This window comes from Calliphora vicina, chromosome 5, assembly GCF_958450345.1.
Source record: "Calliphora vicina chromosome 5, idCalVici1.1, whole genome shotgun sequence".
NCBI lineage: Eukaryota > Metazoa > Arthropoda > Insecta > Diptera > Calliphoridae > Calliphora > Calliphora vicina.
Window position 1 is genome coordinate 6286701 of NC_088784.1, and position 27622 is coordinate 6314322.

General features: G+C 30.8%; 2 protein-coding genes and 1 pseudogene across 4 annotated transcripts in view; 2 read left to right on the forward strand and 1 right to left on the reverse strand.

The window, feature by feature from the left end:
* Positions 1-27622, forward strand: part of Kank (kank) — a 127909-nt gene that overhangs the window by 78268 nt on the left and 22019 nt on the right. For 2 of the 3 annotated variants that reach the window (XM_065514032.1, XM_065514030.1), the window contains 2 exons: positions 12304-12536; positions 13464-13992. In XM_065514032.1, the coding sequence (XP_065370104.1) occupies positions 12304-12536; positions 13464-13992 (762 nt within the window). Of the gene's footprint in view, positions 1-8631; positions 8789-12303; positions 12537-13463; positions 13993-27622 lie in introns of those variants that run through there. The other variant, XM_065514031.1, reaches the window with a different exon arrangement.
* LOC135962224 (probable cytochrome P450 6a21) lies at positions 16019-17861 on the reverse strand (annotated as a pseudogene).
* Positions 18464-20179, forward strand: LOC135962222 (cytochrome P450 6a9-like). Its single transcript, XM_065514037.1, has 2 exons — positions 18464-19585; positions 19643-20179. The coding sequence occupies exons 1-2, from the start codon at positions 18514-18516 to the stop codon at positions 20062-20064; spliced, it is 1494 nt and encodes a 497-aa protein (XP_065370109.1). The 5' UTR covers positions 18464-18513; the 3' UTR covers positions 20065-20179.

Below are 27622 nucleotides of genomic sequence, written 5' to 3' on the forward strand. Positions count from 1 at the left end.
GTCTTTTTACTAAAGACAGTGTCTTTATACTAAAGACAGTGTCTTTATACTAAAGACAGTGTCTTTATACTAAAGACAGTGTCTTTATACTAAAGACAGTGTCTTTATACTAAAGACAGTGTTTTTATACTAAAGACAGTGTCTTTATACTAAAGACAGTGTCTTTATACTAAAGACAGTGTCTTTATACTAAAGACAGTGTCTTTATACTAAAGACAGTGTCTTTATACTAAAGACAGTGTCTTTATACTAAAGACAGTGTCTTTATACTATAGAACAGTGTCTTTATACTAAAGAACAGTGTCTTTATACTAAAGAACAGTGTCTTTATACTAAAGAACAGTGTCTTTATACTAAAGACCAGTGCCTTTATACTAAAGACCAGTGTCTTTATACTAAAGACAGTATATTTATACTAAAGACAGTATATTTATACTAAAGAACGTAGCTTTATACTAAAGACAGTAAATTTATTATAAAGACATTAGCCTTATACTAAAGACACTAGCTTTATATTAAAAACAGTATATTTATACTTCAGACCGCAGCTTTATACTAAAGACAGTAAATTTATACTAAAGACCGTAGCTTTATACTAAAGACAGTAAATTTATTCTAAAGACAGTAAGTAGCCTTATACTAAAGACAGTAGATTTATTCTAAAGACAGAATATTTATACTAAAGACCGTAACTTTATACTAAATACAGTAAATTTATACTAAAGACCGTAGCTTATACTAAAGACAGTAGCTTTATTCTAAAGACAGTATATTTATACTAAAGACCGTAACTTTATACTAAATACAGTAAATTTATTCTAAAGACAGTAGCTTTATACTAAAGACAATAGCTTTATACTAAAGACAGTAGCTTTATACTAAAGACAGTTGCTTTATACTAAAGACAGTAGCTTTATACTATAGACAGTAGCTTTATACTAAAGACCAGTGTCTTTATACTAAAGACCAGTGTCTTTATACTAAAGACCAGTGTCTTTATACTAAAGACCAGTGTCTTTATACTAAAGACCAGTGTCTTTATACTAAAGACCAGTGTCTTTATACTAAAGACAGTACTAAATTCAGTAGCTTTATACTAAGTTATAATGTCTTTTAGTATAAAGACAGTTGTAATCATTACAACATTTTCCTTAATTTAATTAATTTCCTAAAATTCCCTAATATTAATCTTGTTCCTAAGAATATTTGCACATACCAATGTTTAATTGTCACAATTGGCTTCATTTTTCTTATTTTCCCTATAAAAAGAGCAAAAAAATAAAATATTGACATAAATAATTGACTGTTGCAATGTGGGTGTCAACTAAACTCGTTTCCATTCAATTCAAAAGTTACATGTCTTGCAAAAAAACTATATATTTCTGGTTATTCTAAGACTCAACAACTAACTGTCAGTAGCTGTCTTATAGGCTGCCGCTGTCTATCTGTCTGTCTGTCTTGGCAATAATGTGGGAGTGTTGAAAATAACAACGTGTTACATTTGACCTACTTTTTGTGTTCATTTTTCTTACTTAAACTTTACTCCAAAGCAATATCACTTACTACTTTTAGATCAGAAATCATAAATTAAATAAAATGTAGGATTTTTCTTTTTTAGCATTTAAGTGTAACATTACACATAATAATACCAGCTAACTTGTGTTCTTTTTTTTAAAAAAACGTTTAAAAATTTAATTTATTATTTTGGAACATGTAAGTTAGTAGGGGCAAAAAAAAAAACCTGAAATTTCCTCTTTTGCTTAAATGTTTAAAACAAATTTGTAATTATTAATTCATTTATGTCCATCATAATTTAATCACTTTGACTGCAATGTAAAACATGTACCAAATTGAGACGACAACTGACTACTAAATAAAAACAAACAGTAGTTATGGGTATTATTATAAATGAGGGTTTGAAACGAACTGTAAGTGTCCCTATTGTAAGACAAACTTAAGGACATTAACAGTAGCTTTATAATAAAGGCAGTGTTTTTATGCTAAAGACAGTAGCTTTATACTAAGACAGTTGCTTTATACTAAAGACAGTGTTTTTATGGTAAAGACAGTAGCTTTATACTAAAGACAGTAGCTTTATACTGAAGACAGTTGCTTTATACTAAAGACAGTGTTTTTATGCTAAAGACTGTAGCTTTGTACTAAAGACAGTAGCTTTATACTAAAGACAGTAGCTTTATACTGAAGACAGTTGCTTTATACTAAAGACAGTGTTTTTATGCTAAAGACTGTAGCTTTATACTAAAGACAGTAGCTTTATACTAAAGACAGTAGCTTTATACTAAAGACAGTAGCTTTATACTAATGACAGTAGCTTTATATTAAAGAAAGTAGCTTTATACTAAGGCCAGTGTCTTTATGCTTCAGCTCTATGCCAAAGACAGTAGCTTTATACTAAATACAGTAGATTTATACTAAAGACAGCAGCTTTATACTAAAGACAGTTGCTTTATACTAAAGACAGTCTTTTTATGCTAAAGACAGTAGCTTTATACTAAAGGAAGTTTCTTTATACTAAGGACAGTAGCTTTATACTAAAGACAGTATCTTTATACTAAAGACAATAGCTTTATACTTAATATAGTGGTTTTATACTAAAAGGCAGTGTCTTTATACTAAAGACAGTAGCTTTATACTAAAGACAGTATCTTTATACTAAAGACAGTAACTTTATACTAAAGACAAGTCTCTTTATACTAAAGACAATAGCTTTATACTTAATATAGTGGTTTTATACTAAAAGGCAGTGTCTTTATACTAAAGACAGTATCTTTATACTAAAGGCTGTAACTTTATACTAAAGACAAGTCTCTTTATACTAAAGGCAGTAGCTTTATACTAAATACAGTGGCTTTATACTAAAGACAGCTGAAGACAATTTCGCGATAAAACAGTCGGCTATAAGTTGCGCGATTCCATGACTGATTTTCAAAATAAATTTGGATAGTTTGGTAGCGTTCTTCAAAATATTCATGAAGATTTTCCGGAGTATACTAATCATAAACGTCATAAAGTGACAGTTAATTTGACAGTTAACCCTTTCGTAAGTTCTATCGGTATTAAAATATACCCTTTACAGTTCGTTACCTTTCTGACTTTGATAAAAACTTTTTACGAAGATGTAATTTTAGAATATTGTTAAAAAAAACTTAATAGAATGATATGAAAAAGATGCTACAGTATCTTGAGTTGTATCCAGAAATGTCATGTCGAGCATGACAGCATGACACGACAATGTTTGGTTTGACATAGTCGGCATTTTAAAGTCAACATTTACAGGTTTTTTGGGCCAAAAATTCCCAATTTCCTAAAACTGAAACTTGTTACAAATCCTCTACCACATTCAACATACTTCTCTTTTAGCTTTAGACAGGAATCTCCATTAAACGTTTCGTTCTCGTTAAATTATGATTGTGTAGGCGTCATCGAATGCATTACAACATTTTGAAAAAAAAAAACACAACAAACAACATCTCTGAAGTAGTGGGCGCATGCGTGTCTGGCGTTATGGAATGAATCAAGTAAAAAAAAACGACCGAAAATAAAATAAAAATTAACACATTTAATGTATTCTCTACTGTAAAAGCAGCTGGAATTCAGTTTTTTTTTTGTTAACTGTTTTCAAAAAGCCATAATGTCAATCATAAATACATATATTTAATGTATTTTTTCATTCGAAAACTTTTTCGTTTTTTTACCAATGAACCAAAACACGCACACAGCAAAATGCATTAAAACACATGTAAACGGCCACTAAATTATATTCACATTTATTGGCAGTTTATTTAATAAACGTCACTAATGAAGCTAAAAATTTTGTCTAAAATTGTAACTTAAATCAAACTCATACACAAACATTAGTACCCCTGCAAAGAAAAACCAACAAAAAAAAAGTACTAAAATGCATAAAAGTACTGACTGACTGCTGTGCAGCGAAAAAAGCACTCCGACTGTTTGTCTGATGATTGCATTAAGTCGTTTTGTATGATCATTAAAATTCATAACACGACTTCAGTTTTTACACAGAACGTTTGTTTGAGTTTTTAAATTTTTGCAGCGATATCTGAAGTTTTTTTTTTTTTTAATTTTTTAATTTTATGTTTTCTTGAGACATGTGATCAGCTTTCAAAGCCCACAAGAGGTGCGTTGTAGAGGGAGGTTTATGTTTTTTTTTTGGTTTTTTTGATTGTGAACATTATTTAATGTTGCAATTTGCTTGGGGCGATAGGATGGCAGACAAAAAAAGTGTTTTATATGACAAAATTGTTTGCGTGACATGTAACAACATGAAAAATACGAAAATGAAATTAATTTATTAATTTGCTGCTGTTGTTTGAGGCTTTTTGGCAAACAGCAAACAGTAAATGTTTGATAATGTGCCATAAAGGGAGCTGAGAGTGAGTGCTCATATCGGGTTAATTAAGTTTTAAATGCAGGATCTAAAAACAGTATTTGTTTGTTTATTCAATGTATTGCATTTTTCTAAAACTACAGACAATCAATCAATTGTGTGTTGATTTCTTAATCGAGCGTAGTTTTGTGGGTTTTGAGAAATGTTGAAAATGTATTGAGTTCAAAAAGTTATGTTTCCAGGGTGTGAAACATAACTTTATTTGGGTGTGAGGTTAAAATGTGCAATATATACAAAGAAACATGCTTAACCTAAAGCTGTGGTCGGCATTCATAGCCAAAATGCGCTGAATGATCGGTTATTTGCCTGTAAACAAAGAAGTTCATAAGAATTATGAAATAGGATATACAAATCACTATAGACAACTGCTCAAATTACAATATAAAAAGGAAGTGAAAGTGGAAAGTTATTAGAGTAGGTTTTTTTTAATCATGATTTGGCTTTAATCATATGTTTTCTAGGAGTTCTAGTACAGCTTCATTAGATTAGATTAAAACAGAAAGGGAATCTTAGTTCAACTTCAATCTTGGAGTCTTAGAATATATTCAATAATAGGTCTTCTTCGAGTCTCAGATTAGTTTCAATCGTAAGTCTGCTTAGAGTCTGCGTTTAGAGTCCTATTTTAGCTTCAATGGAGGTCTTCTTAGAGTCTTATATTAGCTTCAATTGAAGGTCTTCCTATAGTCCTAGATCAGCTTCAATTGAAGGTCTTCTTAGAGTCTTAGATTAGCATCAATTGGAGGTCTTCTTAGAGTCTTAGATTAGCTTCAATCGTATGTCTTCTTAGAGTCCTACGTTAGCTTCTATTGGAGGTCTTCTTAGAGTCTAAGATTAGCTTCAAATGGAGGTGTTCTTAGAGTCTAAGATTAGCTTCAATTGGAGGTCTTCTTAGAGTCTTAGAATAGCTTCAATAGAATCGTAAGTCTTAGATAATCATCAGTAGTAGAGTCTTAGGTTAGCTTCTTAGAGTCTTAGATTAGCTTCAATTGAAGGTCTTCCTATAGTCCTAGATCAGCTTCAATTGGAGGTCTTCTTAGAGTCTTAGATTAGCTTCAATCGTAGGTCATCTTAGTGTCTTAGATTAGTTTCAATCGTATGTCTTCTTGGAGTCTTAGATTAGCTTCAATAGTAGGTCCTTTTATAGTCCTACGTTAGCTTCAATTGGAGGTCTTCTTAGAGTCTAAGATTAGCTTCAGTTGGAGGTCTTCTTAGAGTCTAAGATTAGCTTTAATTGGAGGTCTTCTTATAGTCTTAGATTAGCTTCAATCGTAGGTCATCTTAGTGTCTTTGATTAGCTTCAATCGCATGTCTTCTTAGATTCTTATATTAGCTTGAATCGTAGGTCTTAGATTATCATCGGTAGTAGAGTCTTATCTTAGCTCCTTAGAGTCTTAGATTAGATTCAATTGAAGGTCTTCCTATAGTCCTAGATCAGCTTCAATTGGAGGTCTTCTTAGAGTCTTAGATTAGCTTCAATTGTAGGTCATCTTAGTGTCTTAGATTAGCTTCAATCGTATGTCTTCTTGGAGTCTTAGATTAGCTTCAATAGTAAGTCCTTTTGTAGTCCTAGGTTAGCTTCAGTTGGAGGTCTTCTTAGAGCCTAAGATTAGCTTCAATTGGAGGTCTTCTTGGAGACTTAGAATAGCTTCAATAGAAGGTCTTCTTAGAGTTCTAGGTTAGCTTCAGTTGGAGGTCTTCTTATAGTATAAGAGTAACTTCAATTGGAGGTCTTCTTAGAGTCTTAGATTAGCTTCAATAGTACGTCTTCTTATAGTCCTAGGTTACCTTAAATTGGAGGTCTTCTTATAGTCCTAGAATAGCTTCAGTTAGAGAGTAAGAGTAGCTTCAATTAGAGGTCTTAGATTAGCTTCAATTGGAGGTCTTCTTAGAGTCTTAGATTAGCTTCAGTAGTAGGTCTTCTTAGAGTCTTAAATTAGCTTCAATAGTAGGTCTTCTTATAGTCCTAGGTTACCTTCAATTGGAGGTCTTCTTATAGTCCTAGAATAGCTTCAGTTGGAGGTCTTCTTAGAGTCTATGAGTAGCTTCAATTAGAGGTCTTCTTAGAGTCTTAGTATAGTTTCAATTGGAGGTCTTCTTAGAGTCTTAGATTAGCTTCAGTAGTAGGTCTTCTTAGAGTCTTAAATTAGCTTCAATAGTAGGTCTTCTTATAGTCCTGGGTTACCTTCAATTGGAGGTCTTCTTATAGTCCTAGAATAGCTTCAGTTGGAGGTCTTCTTAGAGTCTAAGCGTAGCTTCAATTAGAGGTATTCTTAGAGTCTTAGTATAGTTTCAATTGGAGGTCTTCTTAGAGTCTTAAATTAGCTTCAATAGTAGGTCTTCTTATAGTCCTAGGTTACCTTCAATTGGAGGTCTTCTTAGAGTCCACGATTTGTTTCAATCGTCAGTCTTCTTAGATTCTTAGGTTATCTTCAATTGAAGGTCTTCTTAGAGTCTAAGATTTGTTCAATCATCAGTCTTCTTAGAGCCTTAGATTAGCTTCAATCGTAGGTCTTTTTACAGACCTAGATAAGTTCGAATAGGAGGTGTTTTTAGAGTCTTATATTAGCTTCGATCGTAGGTCTACTTATAGTCTTAGATTAGTTTCAATAGCAAGTCTTCTTATAGTCTCAGATTAGTTTCTATCGTACATCATCTTATTAACTTCAATCGTAGATCTTCTCAGAGTTTTAGATTGGCTTCAATCATAGATCTTTTATGTTCTTACATAAGCTTTAATCTTAGGTTTGTTTAGAGTCTTAGCTAAGCTTTAACCAAATGCCTTTTTAAATTCATTGTTTAGCCTCACTCCAAGGTCTTCTTAGATTCATAGTTCAGTCTCCATGATAAGTCTTCTTTGAATCTTAGATTAGTTTCAATGTTTTTATGATCTCTTTATGCCTACCACTGTTCTACAGCAGGGAAAGGCAACCTATACTATTGCATTTTACGATTGTATTAGTTATACACTCTCTCCGCTCTCACCACGAATCGGTGTTGCCAGTAAACTTTTGTCTCTTTTCCCCAATTAAAAATGTAAAATCTCATATTGTTCATCATACATCTTCAAAAGTTGGGACATTTTTTTTTCACTGGCAACGCTGATTCTTAAATTGTGCGATAAAAAAACGATACACAACCTGCTTGTTTGAGTTCTCAAGCTAGACTGATTAAAAGTTGTTTATTTCTCTACTATGCGTGTGCACAAGTACGTAAGAGAAGAGTAAATGAAAAACGCGGCGCCCATGTTTTGCCTTTCCCTGTTCTACAGGGATAATGATCAAGACAGAACTAGTATCTTGTGTATATCCTAGTTGTAACACTTTGTATGAAAATGAGCTCTAATTTTATCATTGTGTTGGCTCTTTTTAGACACTCTGTGATCAGCCGCAAAATTAACCCAAACGAACTTGTTGTGTTTTGGGTACTTTAAAATACTAGTCACAAAATTGGTTTAAAATTATGTTTATCACAATTTAATTTTTACCAAATTTGTTTCAAATTCATTTATAAATTGTATACTTTTTGGCACAAGTGGACATGTTGAGTACTAGATCATTTAAAACAGAGATATATTTCCCAACAGGGAACTTTAAAAAAGTCCACAAAATTAACTTAATCTTCCTTTTAGGTACTTTTTTTTGTTCCACATTTTAATTATACCGTAAAACTACCTTCATTTACCTTTAAAATTCAAATTACAAAGCTTAAAGCTTCTTGCAGCTTTTCCAAGGCAAAAGCTTTCTCTGTCATTTGTTTTTTTATTTTTGTTTACTTCCACCGGCATTAATACCATTTGTAAACCTCCTCATTAAGATAAAAACAGTAACACCTTATCAAAACCATTTTTTTTTACGAAATACCGAGTTATTTTAATTGTCTCTAATTCAGTTACCATTTAATTTTCATACCTCTACAAGTATAAACACTTAGATTAGAGACACAAGAATTTTTCAAACATTACTCAATCCACAAATATCAAGCAATTTAAATGAGACAAAACTGAGATAAGAGAATTTAAATAAATAAAATTATTAACAACAAAAAAATATAATAAAGACAAAATTTAAATTTAGTCTCAAAATGTATACGAAATGGGGAAAAAGTAAAAGTGTATAATAATAACAAAAGAATAATGAATCAGAAATTGTTTAAAATTTAATTGAAGAACTATTAAATCATAATTTGGAAAATAATTTCATTTATAAACAATTAACAGCATGGTTTTGAACTTTTTGCTGTTCCTTATAATATTTTTGTGGTATTTAAACAAATTTAAAAGGAAACCTCAAGAGGAAAAAGCTAACAAAAAGCCTGTGGTCCTAAAATTATTGGAGTTGAGAGAAATACCGGAAATATGTTGTAAGTTTTTTTCTTAAAAATATGTTAACAAAGAAAACTAAAGCAGAACTAGTTACGTGACTAGTTTCTTTGGCCGGCTGAAGTTCTAGCACTTTAAATGAAAGGGACTTCTTTACATGCCGTTGAACTAGAAGAGTGCAAAATGACATCATTAAGACAGTCTGTGATTTGCCCTAATTTTTATATTAATATTTTATTTGTATTCATATTTTTATTAAAACTTGTGAACATGTTAACAAGATTCTTTGTATTTTTGCCAAAATTATGTATTTAGCATTTATATATCGCACTTTAAACACAGGTGTGGCCATAAGTACTCGTCCAGTTTTTATACATTTTGTTTTCTGTCTTAACATACTTAAGTCATGTTCTAGCCAAAGGCTAAAAGTGAATTGAATGAAAATATTGTGAAACGATTTAAATATTAATTTTATCTTAAAGAATCATGTTAAAAACAAAAGAAATTGAACTTAAATGTAAGATTAAATAAACTTTGATTGACCTTGAATGGTGGAATGTTTCAAAAAACGAGATTTTGAAAAACAATAAATTAGAGTAAAAAACTACATGGAAAAACAAAGTATAGGACCACTATAATCCGACAAGAATCAAATCTGTTTAAATGGGTACTTTTAGCTCTTCGGTGTAAAAGTTATCTTATTGACATTTTTAAAAGTCGATCTATCGCGTTTTTTTTTATTTTTATGAAAAATAAGTTTCCTATATTTTTTGGAAAAGTCTGAAAATCTAAATAAATTGGATTTTTTAACTCTTCAGTGCTAAAGTTATATTTTTTCATTTTTTAAAAGTCGTCCTTTCGACTTTTTTTATTTTATTTTATTATTCGATTTTTTCGAAAGTTTTAAAATCGAAATTAGTTGAAGCTTATTCATTGTTAATTAACTTTTTGATTTTTTTAAAAGTCGACCTTACGACCTTTTCATTTTATGAATAGTAAATTTTTTGATATTTTTTGAAAAGTTTTAAAATACAAATAAATTACAACTTTTGTGTAAAAGTTATCATTTTGACTTTTTTTTATTTTATGAAAACTTTATCATCCGATTTTTTTCGAAAGTTTTAAAATCGAAATTAGTTGAAACTTATTCATTGTTAATTAAATTTTTGACTTTTCTAAAAGTCGACATTACGACCTTTTCATTTTATGAATACTAAATTTTTTGATATATTTTGAGAAGTTTTAAAATACAAATAAATTACAACTTTTGTATAAAAGTTATCATTTTGACTTTTTTAAAAGTCGACCTTTCGACTTTTTAATTTTATGAAAAGTTGATTATTCGATTTTTTTCAAAAGTTTTAAAATCTAAATAAGTTGGAACTTTTAACTCTTCATTGTTAAATTTATCTTTTTGACTTTTTTAAAAGTCGACCTTTTGACTTTTTTCATTTTATGAAAAATAAATTTTTCGGTACAATAAATAAATAAATTGGAATTATTAACTGTTCCGTCTTGAAGTTTTTTTTTTTAACTTGGTTAAAAGTCGACGACTTTTTTCATTTTATGAATGTAAATTTTTCGATATGTTTTTGAAAACTCTATTTTTAAAATGTAATTTAATTAGAAGTTTTGACAAGAATCAAATCTGATTAAATGGGTACTTTTAAGTTTAACTCTTTGGTGTTAAAATTATCTTTTTGTCTTTTTTTTAGAAAGTCAACCTTTCGACTTTTTTCATTTTAGGTAAAGGAAATTTTTTGGAAAAGTTTTAAAATCTAAATAAATTTGTACTTTTAACTCTTCGATGTTAAAATTATATTTTTGACTTTTTTAAAAGCTGATCTTTCGACTTTCTGTTTTTTTGATTATAAGAAAAGGAAATTTTTAGATTTTTTTTTAAAGTTTTAAAATGTAAATAAATTGATACTTTTACCTCTTCGGTGTTAATGTTATCTTTGTGACTTTATTAAAAGTCCACAATCCGATTTTTTTTGATTTTAGGAAAAGGAAATATTTTCTTTTTTTTAAGTTTTAAAATCCAAATAAATACGTTGCTAAAGTTATCTTTTTTAATTTATTTAACTTTTTTATTTTATTATTTATTTTGACTTTTTTCATTTTATGAAAAATAAGTTTTACGATTTTTTTAAGTTTTAAAATCGAAATAAATTGGTATTTTTAACTCTTCTTTGTTAATGTTATCTTGTGACTTTATTAAAAGTCCACAATCCGATTTTTTTTGATTTTAGTTTTTTTTTAAGTTTTAAAATCGAAATAAATTCGTTACTAAAGTTATATTTTTTAATTTTTTAAAAGTCGACCTTTTGACTTTTTCATTTTATGAAAAGTAAGTTTTTCGATTTTTTTTAATTTTAAAATCTAAATAAATTTCAAATTTTTACACTTCGGTGTTAAAATTATCTATTTGACTTTTTTGAAAGACAACCTTACGACTTTTTTCATTTTATTAAAAGTAAATTATTCTTTGAATCGTTTAAAAATCTTAAGAATTAGAACTATAACTCTTCAATGTTAAAATTATCTTTTTAAGTTTTTTATAAGTAGACCGTTCGACTTTTATAATTTTAGGAAAATTAAATTGGAAAAGTTTTACAATCTAAATTAATGGGTAATTTTAACTCTTCGATGTTAAAATTGTATTTTTGATTTTTTTAAAGTCGACCTTTCGACTTTTTTCTTTTTATAAAAAGTGAAATTTTCGATATTTTTTGAAAAATTTTAAAATCTAAATAAATTGTAATTTTTAACTATTCTTTATCTTTTTGACATTATTAAAAGTCGACATTTCGATCATTTTATGAAAAGTTAATTTTTGAAAATTCTATTTTTAAAATGTAAATACATCAGAAATTTTGACTACATATTTATAATTTAATTCTTTGGTGTTAAATTTTGCTCTTGAGTTTGATAAAACCTTATTTTCTATAGAGAACTTTTGGACGATATTTTTTAGAAAATTTTTTTAAAATCTACTTTTTTCATGTGAATAAAATTTTACTCTTAAAATAAGTAAATCTATACAACTTCTTGGTGTTAAGGACGACTTTTTCAACCATCGACGTTTTTCAATTATTGAAAAGTCGACACAACGACTTTTTCTTATTTATGGAAGTAGATTTTACGATTGTAACAATCAAAAATTCTGCAACCCCATTTGATTCGTGTGTTTTATTTGTATAGATCCTTAAGATATTTGTGGTATTTGAAAAGAAATTTCGGTCATAAAGAGTCAAGAATTCGATTGTAAACAAATTCTATTATTTCTATCTAGACTCGATATTTGGGGGTCTTCGAAAACTATTTCCTTGTCATAATTTGTCTAACAACCATGCAATAAATATCAAGTATTGCAAACCTCTTTCAAAACTTATAATATTGTAAATTTACTACTTAACAATGTGGCATAAATACCACAATAAATTTTTTAACGAACCAAAAAAAACTCTTGCTTATTTATGTACAAAACTTAAAAAAATTATTCTTATTTATGTTTCGTTATTTATTTTTATTTTTTCTCTCAACTCTGCTGTAGGTAATTTACCACAATATGCTAATGTACGCAGCTGTAATTGTTGTCCTTATGGCTATCACATCGATTTGGATTTTGTACGCTATTGTGAATCGCTGGCCAATGCCAAGCCATCCGAAGAAGAATTACAGCGGCGCTGCAGACGACGATCACGAAAATCAATGGAATTTATGTTGGGCTTGGATTCAATATTCGATCAATGGGATAGCAGCGATAGACAGCAAACTTTAACAGAGGTAAGAGAGTGAGATTGTTTGGATGGTTGGTTGGTTGGTTTCCACAATGAGGCTGGCTGTTTAATATTATTATATTGTATGGATTGAGGTTTAGTTTTTTTTCGGTTGAATCTTAAAATGTGCACTCAAGTGTAGGTTGAAATATACAAAATCAAATAATTTATGCCGCCTATTGCAAAAAAAAAGAAAAATCATACATTAAAATTTGTCTTGTAGGATTGAAGTTGAATTATGAAGGTATTATTTGCAAAATTTTATTATTTTTCTTAATTTGGAGACTATTATAAGCGGGCGTTATAAAATGAAATATATATTTTGATTTTAGATTTGTCTGAAAGCAACTAAGATACCAGCTTTATTATTATCACTTTTTTTTTAATTAAAAATTTTTATTTTCTGTTAAGTGGCCATCAAGTTTTCAATTACCCTCACTTGATTAGCTAAATTGGCAATACATTGAAAAAAAATCATAAAATTTTCATTAGTTCATAAAAATTTTCAACACTTTGAGTTAAGCAAAAAAACCCACAAGAAATATTGTGATTAAAGCAAACTAAAAAAAAAAACAAATTCGCTGGCTGCCAACTTCAGAGGCAGGAGTTTTGAGGCCATAAAAAGACTTTGATCTGCCAGCAAAATAAACCACTCAGTCTAACAGCCACACAGGCGATAAAGTCAACAGCGCCAGACTGGCAGTTTGGTTGGCAATTTGAAAAGTGTGACAAAATGTATTAACTACACAGTAAACTGTAGCAAATTTCAACACGTGTTGGCAACATCAAAGCAGCCCATAAAAAAACAAACAACCAAACAAAACATTAAATATCAAAATTATGAACAGCTTTCACTCATCACTGTAATCAAATGTAATTGAAAATATGGCAAAACGTATTAATTAAATTGTTTTCTTCTTTTTGTGCTTCCTAGTTGCCTCAGGAAAATGAACTGGACTCCCCCTATCACAGTCTGCAGCGTACACCATCCTTCACCTCTACCCCCTATCAGTATCAGCCTTTACGCCACAGATCTTCCTCGGTGCCCCGATTTAACTATGGCTCACAAAACTCAAATTATCCTCGTTCAGAGTCACCTTTTGGCACGGCCTCATCCACCTGCTCCTCTTATCGTGGAGCCGAAAGTGATGTGCCCTATCCCATGCGTAAGCCAGCTGTAAGTCCTCCCGAAACTAAAGCTTTTCTACACGATGCTTTAGATGAAGTGTGCAGTGATTTTGAGAGAACCCTGGAGAGAGCTTCTATGAAGCGTAAAAAGGCAGGTCAAAGAGAAGATGCGGGGGGTGGTGACATGGGTGGTAGAATAATAAAGCCGGGTCTTAACAACTACTACAGTATGGATCGCAACAATAATTATCCCAAGGCCATGAGTTATAGTTATCAGGAGAGGCCTCGTAATGGTGGTTGGAACTGGGATTCAGCTACATATACTAATACCAGAGGTAAGTTTCTCGCTAGTCGCTTTAATTGTATTTTTACTTCAATACTTCCTCAATTTTCTTAGTCATTTGCTGTGTGTTGTATTTTATTTTGAAACCTTGCACAAAATATAACAACAAAAAAAACTAACTCTTTGATTACTTTATATCAAATCGGATTTTCTATAGTTTGTTTTTTGTTTGTTTGCAGTTTATGCAAATTTAGCATTTTGTATGCTATTTTTTCTATATGTTTTATTTTTTAAACTGTATAAAAACATTGTGAAGATCACGTTCATTTCACATCAAATGTGTCGTTGCAAAATCTTTTTATGCTAAAATTTTATACGCTTTTGTGTTGTTTTGTGTTTTGAAAACTTTAGCAAGCTAATTTTAGATTTAATAGAATTTTAAGTAACTTTAAATTTAAACCAAAAAAAAAATACTGAAACTAAAAGTGAAAAAATTTTGAAAAATTTTACAAAATTAAGACTATGGAGTTAGGGTTTTGAAAAAGAGAGTTAAATAATGATAAAATCGTTTATAATGCTTTATTCTGGATTTGTTTGGTGTACAAAATGGTTCATTTTTAAAGTGGAATATCAAACAAGTTGTAACTAACTACTGTGTAGATTACTTAGGGACACTCAAGAGACAATTGTCTCTACTCTTGAATGGCTGGACCCCAATTTCTATACTTTTGTATCATTTAACTCGAATGCAAAATGAAGTCAATTTGTTACATTACCAAGTAATCTAACGTAAAGTCAATTGTCACTATAGTGTCCCTAAGTAATCTGCACAGTAGCCAGTTTAAAATTGTGTTAAGTTCACTTTAGAAAGTATGTATTTCTTTTTCTCACCAATTGTAAGGTTAGTAATGAACTCTGCTTTTGGTGAGAAAACTAAATACTTCCTAAAGTTACTATGAAATATTTTAAACTGACTACACTCTAGATTACTTAGGGACACTAAAGTGACAATTGTTATTATGCTTGCTTGGACTTCAATTTACATATTTTTGTGTCATTTGACTGTGTTTTTTGTAATGCAAAGTGCAATCAATTGATTGTTTTACACATTCCACGTAGTCTAGCTTATAGTCTATTGACACTTTAGTCTCCCTAAGTAACCAAGAGTGTAGTCAGTTTAAGATTTTTTGATATTTCAATTTAGTTTATTGACTTCTTCTTAAGAACTAACTAAACAAACTTCACAGTGGATTTCTTCTTCTAATCAAAATTATTACATGCTAAAGTGATTTATTAAATAGACTACACTCTAGATTACTTAGGGACACTAAAGTGACAATTGTTTTTACGCTTGCTTGGACTTCAATTTACACATTATGTTTCTTTTACGTTTATACATCACAGGTAATCTAGCTTAAAGTCAGTAGTAACTTTAATATCCCAAAGTAATCAAGAGTGTAGTCAATGTAAAGTTTTTGATATTTAAATTTAGCTTTTTGACTTCTATTTAAACACTAGTTAAACCGACTGAACTGCAGATTTCTGAAGTATTAAACTGATTACCTTCAAGAGTACTTAGAGACACGATTGGCTCTGCACCATCAGAGTTATTTACTAACCTGGATATAGTCATTTGACTGTCCCTTAGTATACCAACATGTAGTTAGTGGAAAAGTTTGACTGTATTTCTTTTTAAGAACTATCTAAATGTCGTTTGGAGTACAAAGATAAGTTAATTGTTTACTTTACATATCCCAGGCAATCTAGTGTAGAATAATGTGTCTCTTTAGTGTTCCTAAGTAATATGGAATGTAGTCAGTTTACACTTTATATACCCTATACCACCATAGTGGGGAGAATATGTTGAGTTTATACTGATGTTTGTAACGCCCAAGCACATTTGTCTAACACCCACCTTAAAGTAAACCGATCGATTCAGAATCACTTTATTTCATATTAATGTTTCTTACTGAATATTGAATAAGATTTTGAAATAGTTAATTTCAAAGAATCGAATTTTACCTATTTTTAAAAGGATTTTTTTTTCATCAAAATTCCAAAAAATTCCAAAAAAAACATATGGAATAATTATATCTGAAATTTATTTTTCACTTTTATCAATTTTCTTTTTAACACTTTTTGAAACAAATAAAATTTTCTTCCTTCTTATTCTAAATTAACAAATTTACGCCATAATTTATATAATTTTCTCAACTTTCAAATTATCCAAAACTAAAGGAATTTCGGTTTTCTCACAAATCGTAAACTTAAAATGAAGCAAAAGATATGCTAAGGCCACTCTGGTTTGCAGGAGACCAAAACGTAAACCAATACAGTTACGGGGACCCTCACCAAATGGCAGCCAGGGCTGACTATCTTTAGAGCCTTCTATTTGATGCAAATCTTTCGGGTTTACATTTTTGTGGTTCGGGGTAGAAAGTAGAATCATGATGTACTGCATAAATGGGTATAAAAACAGGCATATCCTATTTAATCACATATTTGGAAGAGCCCGGAAACAAATAGTCATTTAAAGCTGCATGGGTTATAAGTGGTATAATGGAGTATTTGCGTACAGTTTCTAAAAAAAATAAATCATTAAATAATGAAGTAAGAGGGCTGTGCTGAAAAACTTTACCTGTTATAACTTGACGCATATATTTCAATTGATGTAGTGTTTCATATTCAATATTATTGTTATCTTTACAAAAAGCCTCTTTGATTTCCTGCCTTAATTACTCCTGAATTTCCTGCTCTAAATCCAAATCATACACAGAGAAAACAGATTCGTGATAGCAACCGAATTCGTTGCCAATCGAATGATTCTACCTTAGTGACCGAATTTTACAGTTGTGGCTACAAAATTTTGGAAGGGGTAACAAAGGTTTGATTGCTTCAACCGAAATTCATCTTTATCAACTGACTTTCTGTTGATGGAAGAAAAAAATTCGATGTGTGCAACCGAATCATTAGATTGGAAACAAATTCGGTTGCTATCACGAAACTGTTTTCTCTGTGTATAAAGCAAAACCCAATGTAGATAAAGAGCTTTCAAAACCTCCTAAAAAGAATACAAAAGCCTGGGCTGCTATTTGCTCTATGCTCAATTTAACTCCAGATTCCTGCTTTATACTTGTAAGAATACCCAAAAAATCATGGGCAGTAATATTATTTTGCTCACGATATTCGATCACTTATTTAGCAGTTTTCGAAAAGAAATTCGTTATATCATCTGGCATAGAACGCATGCGCAGTTTTCGGTCCAAATCGGGAAAACCTTGCATGAAACCCGTTATAATAGGACCATGTCTACGTTCGTTTAGTCTTAAGCTGTTACAGTTGATGCCAAAGGCACATGAGCCAATAACATCGGTGGTAAAACGGGCCATTATATCTTTTATATCCAGTTCGTAGTCTTGACTTATTAAATCATTAATTCGTTTTACCAATTCCTCAGCTTGTTTTATTATCAAGCTATACATGTTTTTCATTTTGCCCGAACAAAAAGTGTCCGATAATTTACTTCTCATATTTTTCCATTCTGCACCATCCAATAGAAATAAGCGCCCAGTTAGGGGATCATCTTTCTCATTGCTAAACAAACCACGATCGGTAAAATTGTTGAAATCCGTTATCAAAACTTTTTTCATTAGCTTGATATCCAAAACTACCACAGCAGCTGGATGTATAAAATAAAAGCCACTAAATGGTCCTGAACCTCTGAATTTCTCATAATGTTGTGTTAGTATCTCAGCCATACTGTAAGTCTTCCGTAAACCCTGAAAATTACCCACCACTAGGCTGGGTTTTTGGTGGGGTATTTCTTGATCTTGCCTGTAATTGAGTTTACGTTTTACATCGTAAAATACAAAAGTTATAACAAATGTATAAAATGGTTAGTAAAATAAGTGTTATAAACATTTTATTTTATTTCTTTTTTATTAAATTTATTTAATTATAGATTATTGTTTGTCCAATGTATGTTTTACACTGTAGGTATTTGTCTATAAATTGATTATTATATTGTTGTGATAAGAAAATCAGTAACAGGGAAAGAGAGAGCCAAATAGTCTGTTTTCGAAATTGATAAGATTTTTATAAATTTCACAATTTAAGAGCAAAAATGTTCATAAAGAAAATTTTAAAAGGTTCATGTTATTATACACTCTGGTATAAGGTTGGAGAGGAGCCTTAAATTTGTGGAAGTCGATTAATAGTGTCTCTATATTAGTTGGAGGCCTTCATCTTATAAATCTTCCAACTATGCTTAACATAGTTTTTTATTCAGAAGTTCCTTCTGCAATTCATTCCCTGAAGCCTCTCAATACATCAAGTCATTTAAAAACTTAATCTGTGAAAAAATAACTGACTTATGAAATCTTATCTTTCTCTCTCTCAGAGAGAGAGAGAGAAGTATAAGATTTGTGTAAATTTTCTAAGAAATGAAACAATTTCACCATTTAAGACAATATAATAATGAATTTATAGAAAAACACCTTCAGTTTTAAACATACACTGGACAAACAATAATAAATATTCAAGATTTTTAATAGTAAAAAAGAAATTAAACAAAATGTCCATGACACTTATTCTACTAACCATTATAACAATTCTTATAAGTTTTGTATTTTATCATATAAAACGTAAACTCAATTACTGGCAGGATCAAGAAATACCCCACCTAAAGCCCAGCCTAGTGTTAGGTAATTTCCAGGGCGTACGGAAGACGCGCAGTATGGCTGAGATACTAACACAACATTATGAGAAATTTAAAGGCTCAGGACCATTTAGTGGCTTTTATTTTATACATCGAGCTGCTGTGGTAGTTTTGGATATCAAGCTAATGAAAAAAGTTTTGATAACGGATTTCAACAATTTTACCGATCGTGGTTTGTTTAGCAATGAGAAAGATGATCCCCTAACTGGACGCTTATTTCTATTGGATGGTGCAGCATGGAAAAATATGAGAAATAAATTATCGCCCACTTTTAGTTCGGGCAAAATGAAAAACATGTACAGCTTGGTGGTAAAACATGCAGAGGAGTTGGTAAAAGTATTAAATGATTTAACAAGACAAGACCCCAACCTGGAAATAAAAGATATAATGGCCCGTTTTACCACCGATGTTATTGGCTCATGTGCCTTTGGCATCAACTGTAACAGCTTAAGACATCCTCAGGCAGAATTTCGAGTAATGGGTTTGCGATCCCTAAACGAACGTAGACATGGACCTATTATAACGGGTTTCATGCAAAGTTATCCCGATTTGGCGCGAAAACTTCACATGCGTATTGTTCCAGATGATATAACAAATTTCTTTATAAAGATTGTTAAAGAAGTAATTGAATATCGTGAGCAAAATAATATTACTGCTCATGATTTTCTGGCTATACTAACAAGTATAAAGAAGGAATCAGAAGTTAAATTGAGCATAGAACAAATGGCGGCTCAGGCTTTTGTATTCTTTTTGGGAGGTTTTGAAACCTCTTCATCTACATTGGGTTTTGCTTTATACGAATTGGCTTTAGAGCAGGAAATTCAAGAGCAATTAAGGCAGGAAATCAAAGAGGCTTTTTGTAAAGATAACAATAATATTGAATATGAAACACTACATCAATTGAAATATATGGGTCAAGTTATATCAGGTAAGTTTTTCAGCACAGCCCTCTTACTTTATTATTAAATGAGTTATTTTGTTTTAGAAACTCTACGCAAATACCCTATTGTTCCATTTATAACCCGTGTGGCTTTAAATGACTATTTGCTTCCGGGCTCTTCCAAATATGTGATTAAAAAGGGCATGCCTGTTTTTATACCCATTTATGCAGTACATCATGATTCAGCTTTCTATCCCGAACCACAAAAATTTAAACCCGAAAGATTTGCATCAAAGTTAGAAGACTCTAAAGGTAGTCAGCCCTGGCTGCCATTTGGTGAGGGTCCTCGTAATTGCATTGGATTACGTTTTGGTCTCATGCAAACTAGAGTGGCCTTAGCATATCTTTTGCTTCATTTTAAGTTTACGATTTGTGAGAAAACCGAAATTCCTTTAGTTTTCGATAAGGCCTCGGTGCTTTTGTCAGCCAAGAATGGTATTTATTTGAAAGTGGAGAAAATTATATAAATTATGGCGTAAATTTGTTATTTTAGAATAAGAAGGAAGAAAAATTAATTTGTTTTAAAAAGTGTGAAAAAGAAAATTAATAAAAATTAAAAATAAATTTAAGAATATAACACAATACGGTTTTTCCAAATGTTTTTTTTAATTTCTTGGAATTTTGGTAAATAAAATTTATTTACAAGAATGGGTAAAATTCGATTCTTTGAAACTATTTACAAATCATATTCAATATTCAGTAAGAAATATTAATATGAAAGAAAGTGATTCTGAATCGATCGGCTTACTTTAAGGTGGGTGTTAGACAAATGTTCTTGGGAGTTACAAACATCCGTATAAACTCAACATATTCTGCCCACTATGGTGGTGTAGGGTATATACAGTGTAAACTGACTACATTCCACATTACTTAGGGACACTAAAGTGACATATTACTCTACACTAGATTACCTGGGATATGTAAAGCAAACTTATCTGTGTATTTCAAACGATACAATCCTGAGTATATTCTGTTAGCTAGTTCTTAAAAAGAAATAGATTTAAACTTTTGTACTAACTACATCCTGGTATACTAAGGGACAGTCAAATGACTATAGAACCAGGTTAGGTGCTACACTAAAGTGACAGTCGACATTACTCTGCTTTACCTGGTATGTGGCTTTACCTTGCATTACAAAGGACGCATAGTCAATTGTTACACTTCCATGTCTAAGTAATCTTGAATGTAAGCAGTTTAATACTTCAGAAATCTGCAGTTTAGACTGTTTAACTATTGTTTAAGAAAAAGTCAAGAAGCTAAATTGAAATATCAAAAAACCTTAAACTGACTACACTCTTGATTACTTAGGGAGACTAAAGTCACAATAGACTTTTAGCTACATTACGTGGGTTGCGTAAAATAACCAACCGACTTTACTTTGCATTACAAAAGACACAGATGAGCCAAATAACACAAAAATATGTAAATTCAAGTTCAAGCAAGCAAGCGTAGAAACAGCTGCCGCTTTAGTGTCCCTAAGTAATCTACAGTGTAGTTAGTTTAAAATATTTCATAGTAAGTCTAGGAAATATTTAGTTTTTTCACCAAAAGCAGACTTAGTTACTAGCCAGAGAAAAGCAAATACCGTCTAAAGTGAACTATACATAATTTGAAACTGGCTACTGTGTACATTACCTAGGGACAATATAGTGACAATTGAATTTACTCTAGATTACTTGGTAATGTAACTAATTGACTTCATTTTGCATTACAATTCGAGTCAAATAATACCATAATATAAAAATTAGAGTTCAGACATTAAAGCGTAGATACAATTGTCACTTTAGTGTCCCTAAGTAATCTATACCGTAACCTGTTTAAACTTTTTTGATATTCCACTTCAAAATTTAAACATTTTTACACACCAAAAGAGATCTATCCGATTTTATCATCATTTAAGTCTTTTTTTTGTTTGTTGTCTTTATACTAAAACACTGGTCTTTAGTATAAAGACACTGGTCTTTAGTATAAAGACACTGGTCTTTAGTATAGAGACTCCGTTTTTAGTATAAAAACACTGTATTTAGTATAAAGACTCTGTCTTTAGTATAAAGACTCTGTCTTTAGTATAAAGACTCTGTCTTTAGTATAAAGACTCTGTCTTTAGTATAAAGACTCTGTCTTTAGTATAAAGACTCTGTCTTTAGTATAAAGACTCTGTCTTTAGTATAAAGACTCTGTCTTTAGTATAAAGACTCTGTCTTTAGTATAAAGACTCTGTCTTTAGTATAAAGACTCTGTCTTTAGTATAAAGACTCTGTCTTTAGTATAAAGACTCTGTCTTTAGTATAAAGACTCTGTCTTTAGTATAAAGACTCTGTCTTTAGTATAAAGACTCTGTCTTTAGTATAAAGACTCTGTCTTTAGTATAAAGACTCTGTCTTTAGTATAAAGACTCTGTCTTTAGTATAAAGACTCTGTCTTTAGTATAAAGACTCTGTCTTTAGTATAAAGACTCTGTCTTTAGTATAAAGACTCTGTCTTTAGTATAAAGACTCTGTCTTTAGTATAAAGACTCTGTCTTTAGTATAAAGACTCTGTCTTTAGTATAAAGACTCTGTCTTTAGTATAAAGACTCTGTCTTTAGTATAAAGACTCTGTCTTTAGTATAAAGACTCTGTCTTTAGTATAAAGACTCTGTCTTTAGTATAAAGACTCTGTCTTTAGTATAAAGACTCTGTCTTTAGTATAAAGACTCTGTCTTTAGTATAAAGACTCTGTCTTTAGTATAAAGACTCTGTCTTTAGTATAAAGACTCTGTCTTTAGTATAAAGACTCTGTCTTTAGTATAAAGACTCTGTCTTTAGTATAAAGACTCTGTCTTTAGTATAAAGACTCTGTCTTTAGTATAAAGACTCTGTCTTTAGTATAAAGACTCTGTCTTTAGTATAAAGACTCTGTCTTTAGTATAAAGACTCTGTCTTTAGTATAAAGACACTGTCTTTAGTATAAAGACTCTGTCTTTAGTATAAAGACTCTGTCTTTAGTATAAAGACTCTGTCTTTAGTATAAAGACACTGGACTTTAGTACAAAGACACTATCGCTGTAAAGCTGCCCCAGTGTTTTCAATAAGTTTCAATAATTTGTCTAGCTTTTAAGATTTTACTGTTTTTTTTATTTCTAAAAAAAGCATTTAGAATATTTTTTTTAACATTTTAAAATGTAACCGCCACTATTAATGAAATTAACATAACAAAACAACAGCAATTGCCCAATACTGCTTTGAAAATAAAAATAAATAATTCAGTATTTTACTGCATTGACAAATCTAAAACAAAATTTGCATTTTAAAACCGACATTAAATCTTTACCAAAATATTATGCAAAAAACAAAACTGAATTTGCAAAAACTAAAACTCTAACAAAATAAATTAAAATGCAGACAGAAAAACATTAAACCGTAAAATAAACCACATTGTAAGTAACAAATGTGTTTGTTTTTTATATTTATTTTTATTAATATTACGGGTATTTTGTTTTTTGTTTGAAAATTTAAATTTTTCAATTGAATTTTCTGATTTTGGTAAGTGAGGAATTTTAAAAGCAACTGCATGCAGCATATAAACATTTATTTTAAATGCATATTTTGTTGATTGAAAAAAAAACACATCAAAATAACATTTTGAAACTTACAACATATTGCAAAAATAGTGGGTTGCATAAATTATGGTGGTTGGTTAAAAAATAAAATAAAATTCAATTGAACAAACAAATTTTCCAAATTGACAAATATGGTGGGTCATAATTTTTTCATACAAATAAATAAATAAAAAATAAAACGTTAACAGCTGCCTTGTGTTTGTTTTTTTTGTTAATTTAACAATTGACAAAATACTTGTAAATATTAAATAAACATTAATTGCCTGATTTTTTTGTTTGGTTCTTATTGGTTTGTTCAATTATTTTAGATATTTATAGTTTTTTTTTGTTTGTTTTGAGAGCATTTGATGCTGTTTCTTTTAATCATATAAAACAGTTGCGTGAGTCTATGAATCACTTCACACACAACTCGTGCAAAATTTAGAAAAACTTTGTTTCTATAGCAAATACTCAAACACCCATTATTTCATCTAATGGTTTATTTTTTTTTTCTATTTTAGATCATTTTCCCACGTCATACAGACAAAAACAAAATATATTGTAGACGAGTATTAACTATATAAAAAAATATATTAATGCGTCACATGTTACAGATTTTCTGTGTTTAATGTGAAGATTTTGCAAATAAAAAAACATAAATTATAGTTTTCTGTAATATTTTGTCTATACATCTTGTCTAGATATGTTGAATTTGTTTAGAGAATAGTTTTATTGACAGCATTTTCGTTCAAATCAGTGAAAGTTGAGGGACTTTTGCCATTATGTGTTAAATGTATAAATTCTATTTCTTTTTCACTTCCTTGGAAGTTGTTTTTCACTGGATATTTAAGAATACTTACTGTGAAATAATTCTATAACCTATAATTCTGCTCACTTCTGTCCAACATCAGGACCCATTGTAATACCTTAAGCTAAAACTACACCACAACTGCAAATTCAAATGTTGCCATCCATCTATCTTGTTTAAGTGTGTAGATCATTTTCCAAATCTCTAGTGGAGATTCTTATCAGTCAGTGTTCCACTACCGAAGAGTTTCAATCTAAAGTCGCTAAAGGCCATGCAGTGGCAAAGATAATATTTCGTTGCCTCCTCCTTAGTCCTTCGTTGTTGTACATCCTGAAGACGAAGACCTGTAATGTTCCGAAAATAAACTAACAAAAGATTAACAGCATATTTTATATGGTTTGAATAAAAGTAGGTTCTTACACCATCATGCCATCATGGGAAGATAAATCAATACATGACCAATATACGTGACCGATGAATGCCTCGATAACTCCTCGAGGGTCTCCCAGTATTTGATGTGATATTTGGGATGAGTAAATGACACATTTAACTCTGAAGAGTGAACTAGATCAGAATTATCTTTTATATCCATATGAGTATGACCGATTAATGTCTCGTAACTCCCCTAGAGAAACCTAGAATTCGATGTGATAAGAAATTCAAAGAAAGTATCTCAAACTAGTTAACAATTTGGCTGACGTTCTCCGTAATGTGTAGCCAGCCAATTATCATCAATACCCCCATGTCCGGCTATCCAAATGAGGATGTCCGATGAATATATCGGCAACTCCTCCAAAGACATCCGGAATTCTATGTGATATTAACTTTTTCTGGGGATCTAAAGGCCTTCTTTATATCATAATATATGCCATGCCTACCTGACAGAGCTGTAAATGAATTATTAATTTTTGAATTAATTCGCGAATTATTCACACAAAAAAATTAATTGAATGAAATTTGAATCAATTCAAATGAATTTGGTAAAAATTAATTACAATTCGTTTCTAATTCATTTGAATTGAATTGATTTAGAAAAAAGAATTAGCAATTCATTTGAATTAAATTCATTTCCAACACATTTGAAAATCAGTTCTTCTTGAAGAAACACCATGTTTTCATTGATCAGGCTCGGATACAGGACAAGGCTTTTCAATTTTTGTACTGGATATTTTCATTTTGGTAGGAGAAATTTTTCATTCTTCCTAGAGATTTGCTCTTGAATTTGATTGATTGTAACTAATTTTTGATTCATTCATTTGAATTGCTAATTCTTTTTTCTAATTCATTTGAATTGAATTAATTCAAATGAATTGGAAATGAATTCCAAATCATTTCTGCCTAATTCGTTTGAATTGATTAAAATTTCATTCAATTCAATGAATTAATTCAAAATGTAGCTAATTCATAAGGAATTAAAATAAAAAAAGAATGATTAATTTACAGCTCTGCTACCTGATATCCCTTGAACTTATTGCGCGACTGTCCTTAAAGCCATTACTTTGGTCAGAATTATACTACAATAATAATGGGCTCAAATTCATCCATTTCTCCATCCTGTGATTTCGACTATGCAAATGATGATGACAGATGAATGTCTTGGTAACTCCTCCAGAGACACCCGGAATAAGAGGCTAAATGCTAGTAAAATCATATTCATATTTATTGATACTCCAGTAGTCGGGTAGTTAAAGGGCCAATCTCAAATTCAAATAGGGCAAGCAAATTCCAAATCCAACTCTAGCTTATGAAATAGAGGCATCTGTAAAGATTTATATAGTATTCTTCGTATTTTCGATGTCTTCGTCCCTTTTCGAACTAACCGGTATATTTCAGATGCTCGTCCTCAAACTACGCCTGTCCAACCTTAACAACAATCTAGATACTGCCATATCCAGCTTCGTCCAAATGTCACTTGGAATTTGGAGTGAAAGAAACCCTGATATTCCGGGTTCAATGTCAGTAAAATCATACTCATATCTATTGACACTCATGTAGTCGTTTAGTTAAAGGATCAATCTTAAATTCAATTAGAGCAAACCAATTTCAAATCCAACTCTACTTTATGAAATAAAGACGTCGGTAAAGATTTGGATCCAACCGGTATATTTCCGATGCTCGTCCTCAAACTACATCTGTCCAACCTTAACAACAATTAGTTCCAACGTTATAGGGACCGGTTGTACTTCAAACGCTTTATATGAAGAGGAGCTGGACTTTAAAATGGTGATATCCTAGGAGGGAGGAAATTGACACCTTTAAGATACTCTTTGTTAGGTCTCCGGAACTAACCAAAGCTCTATTTATACCCTACACCACCATAGTGGGGAGGGTATAATGCGTTTGTGCAGATGTTTGCGACGCCCAAAAATATTAGTCTAACACCCACCTTAAAGTATACCGATCGACTTAGAATAACTTTCTGAGTCCTTCTGTCCGTCTGGTTGGCTGGCTGGCTGTCCATGTATACCTTCTGCGCAGAGTACAGGTCGCAAGTTTGAAGATATTTCGATCAAATTTAGCACATATTATTTTTTCGGCCCAGGGACCAAGCCTATTGAAACTGGCTGAAATCGGTCCATTATTTCACCTAGCCCCCATACAAATGTTCTTCCGAAATTGGACTTTATCGGTCATAAATATTTAATTTATAAATGTATCTCCACAAATTGCGCTCCAAATAAGTTTTATATATACAAAATTCATGACACCAAATTTTGTTACGATCGGTCCACAATTAGTCATAGCTCCCATATAGACCCGCTTCCGAAAATCACTTTAACGTACATAAATCGCTTAAAAATGTTGGTATTCTCACAAAATTCAACATAGTAAACTTTCATATAGACATAAATCACACTATCTAATTTCATGGTGATCGGTCCATAATTGGTCATGGCCCCCATATAAGGCCCACTTCCGAAAATCACTCAAAAATATAAATTATTGAAATTTTAAATGAAAAATGTTTTTGCTCTTTTACTTAGTGTAGGGTATTATATGGTCGGGCTTGACCGACCATATAATGTTTTTGTTTAAAACAATTGACACAAATTTCCCCCAGGGAAGGCACACAGTATCGTGCCTAGTATGGATGGCTATTGGATTCACTAAACCTAACTCCCATACCCCCTGTTCTATAAGTCAAGTGATTTAAAAAACAAGTGAAAACTGAGTGGTGGACAAATTGTCCAAATCATGGCATTTGCTATTGATGAAAATTGCTATAGAATTTAAATGGAATTCTCCATCAATATCTATTGTCGTGATTTGCCCCCAGGTTGGTTTCCTCGTTATTAAAACAAATAACTTATGTGAATTGGATTTACAGAACTCCAAGATTTGCGAACTCATTTTAAAACGGACATTTTACTCGAAATCGATTTACAGAAGAGATAGAGAAATCTCCTTGCTGCTTATACTAGAGATATTCAAAGCGGCCTGAGTTGTGATTCTATTTACAGAACTGCGAGATGTGTGAATTCGTGTTAAAAAGAAAACGTTACTAGAAATCGGTTTACAGATCAGGAGAGATATAGAAATTTCCATGCTGCATATATTGGAGATATTCAAAGTTGCCTGAATTGTGGACACCATTGAGACCTCATACAATGGTTAAACTCATAGTCTTCATACGAAA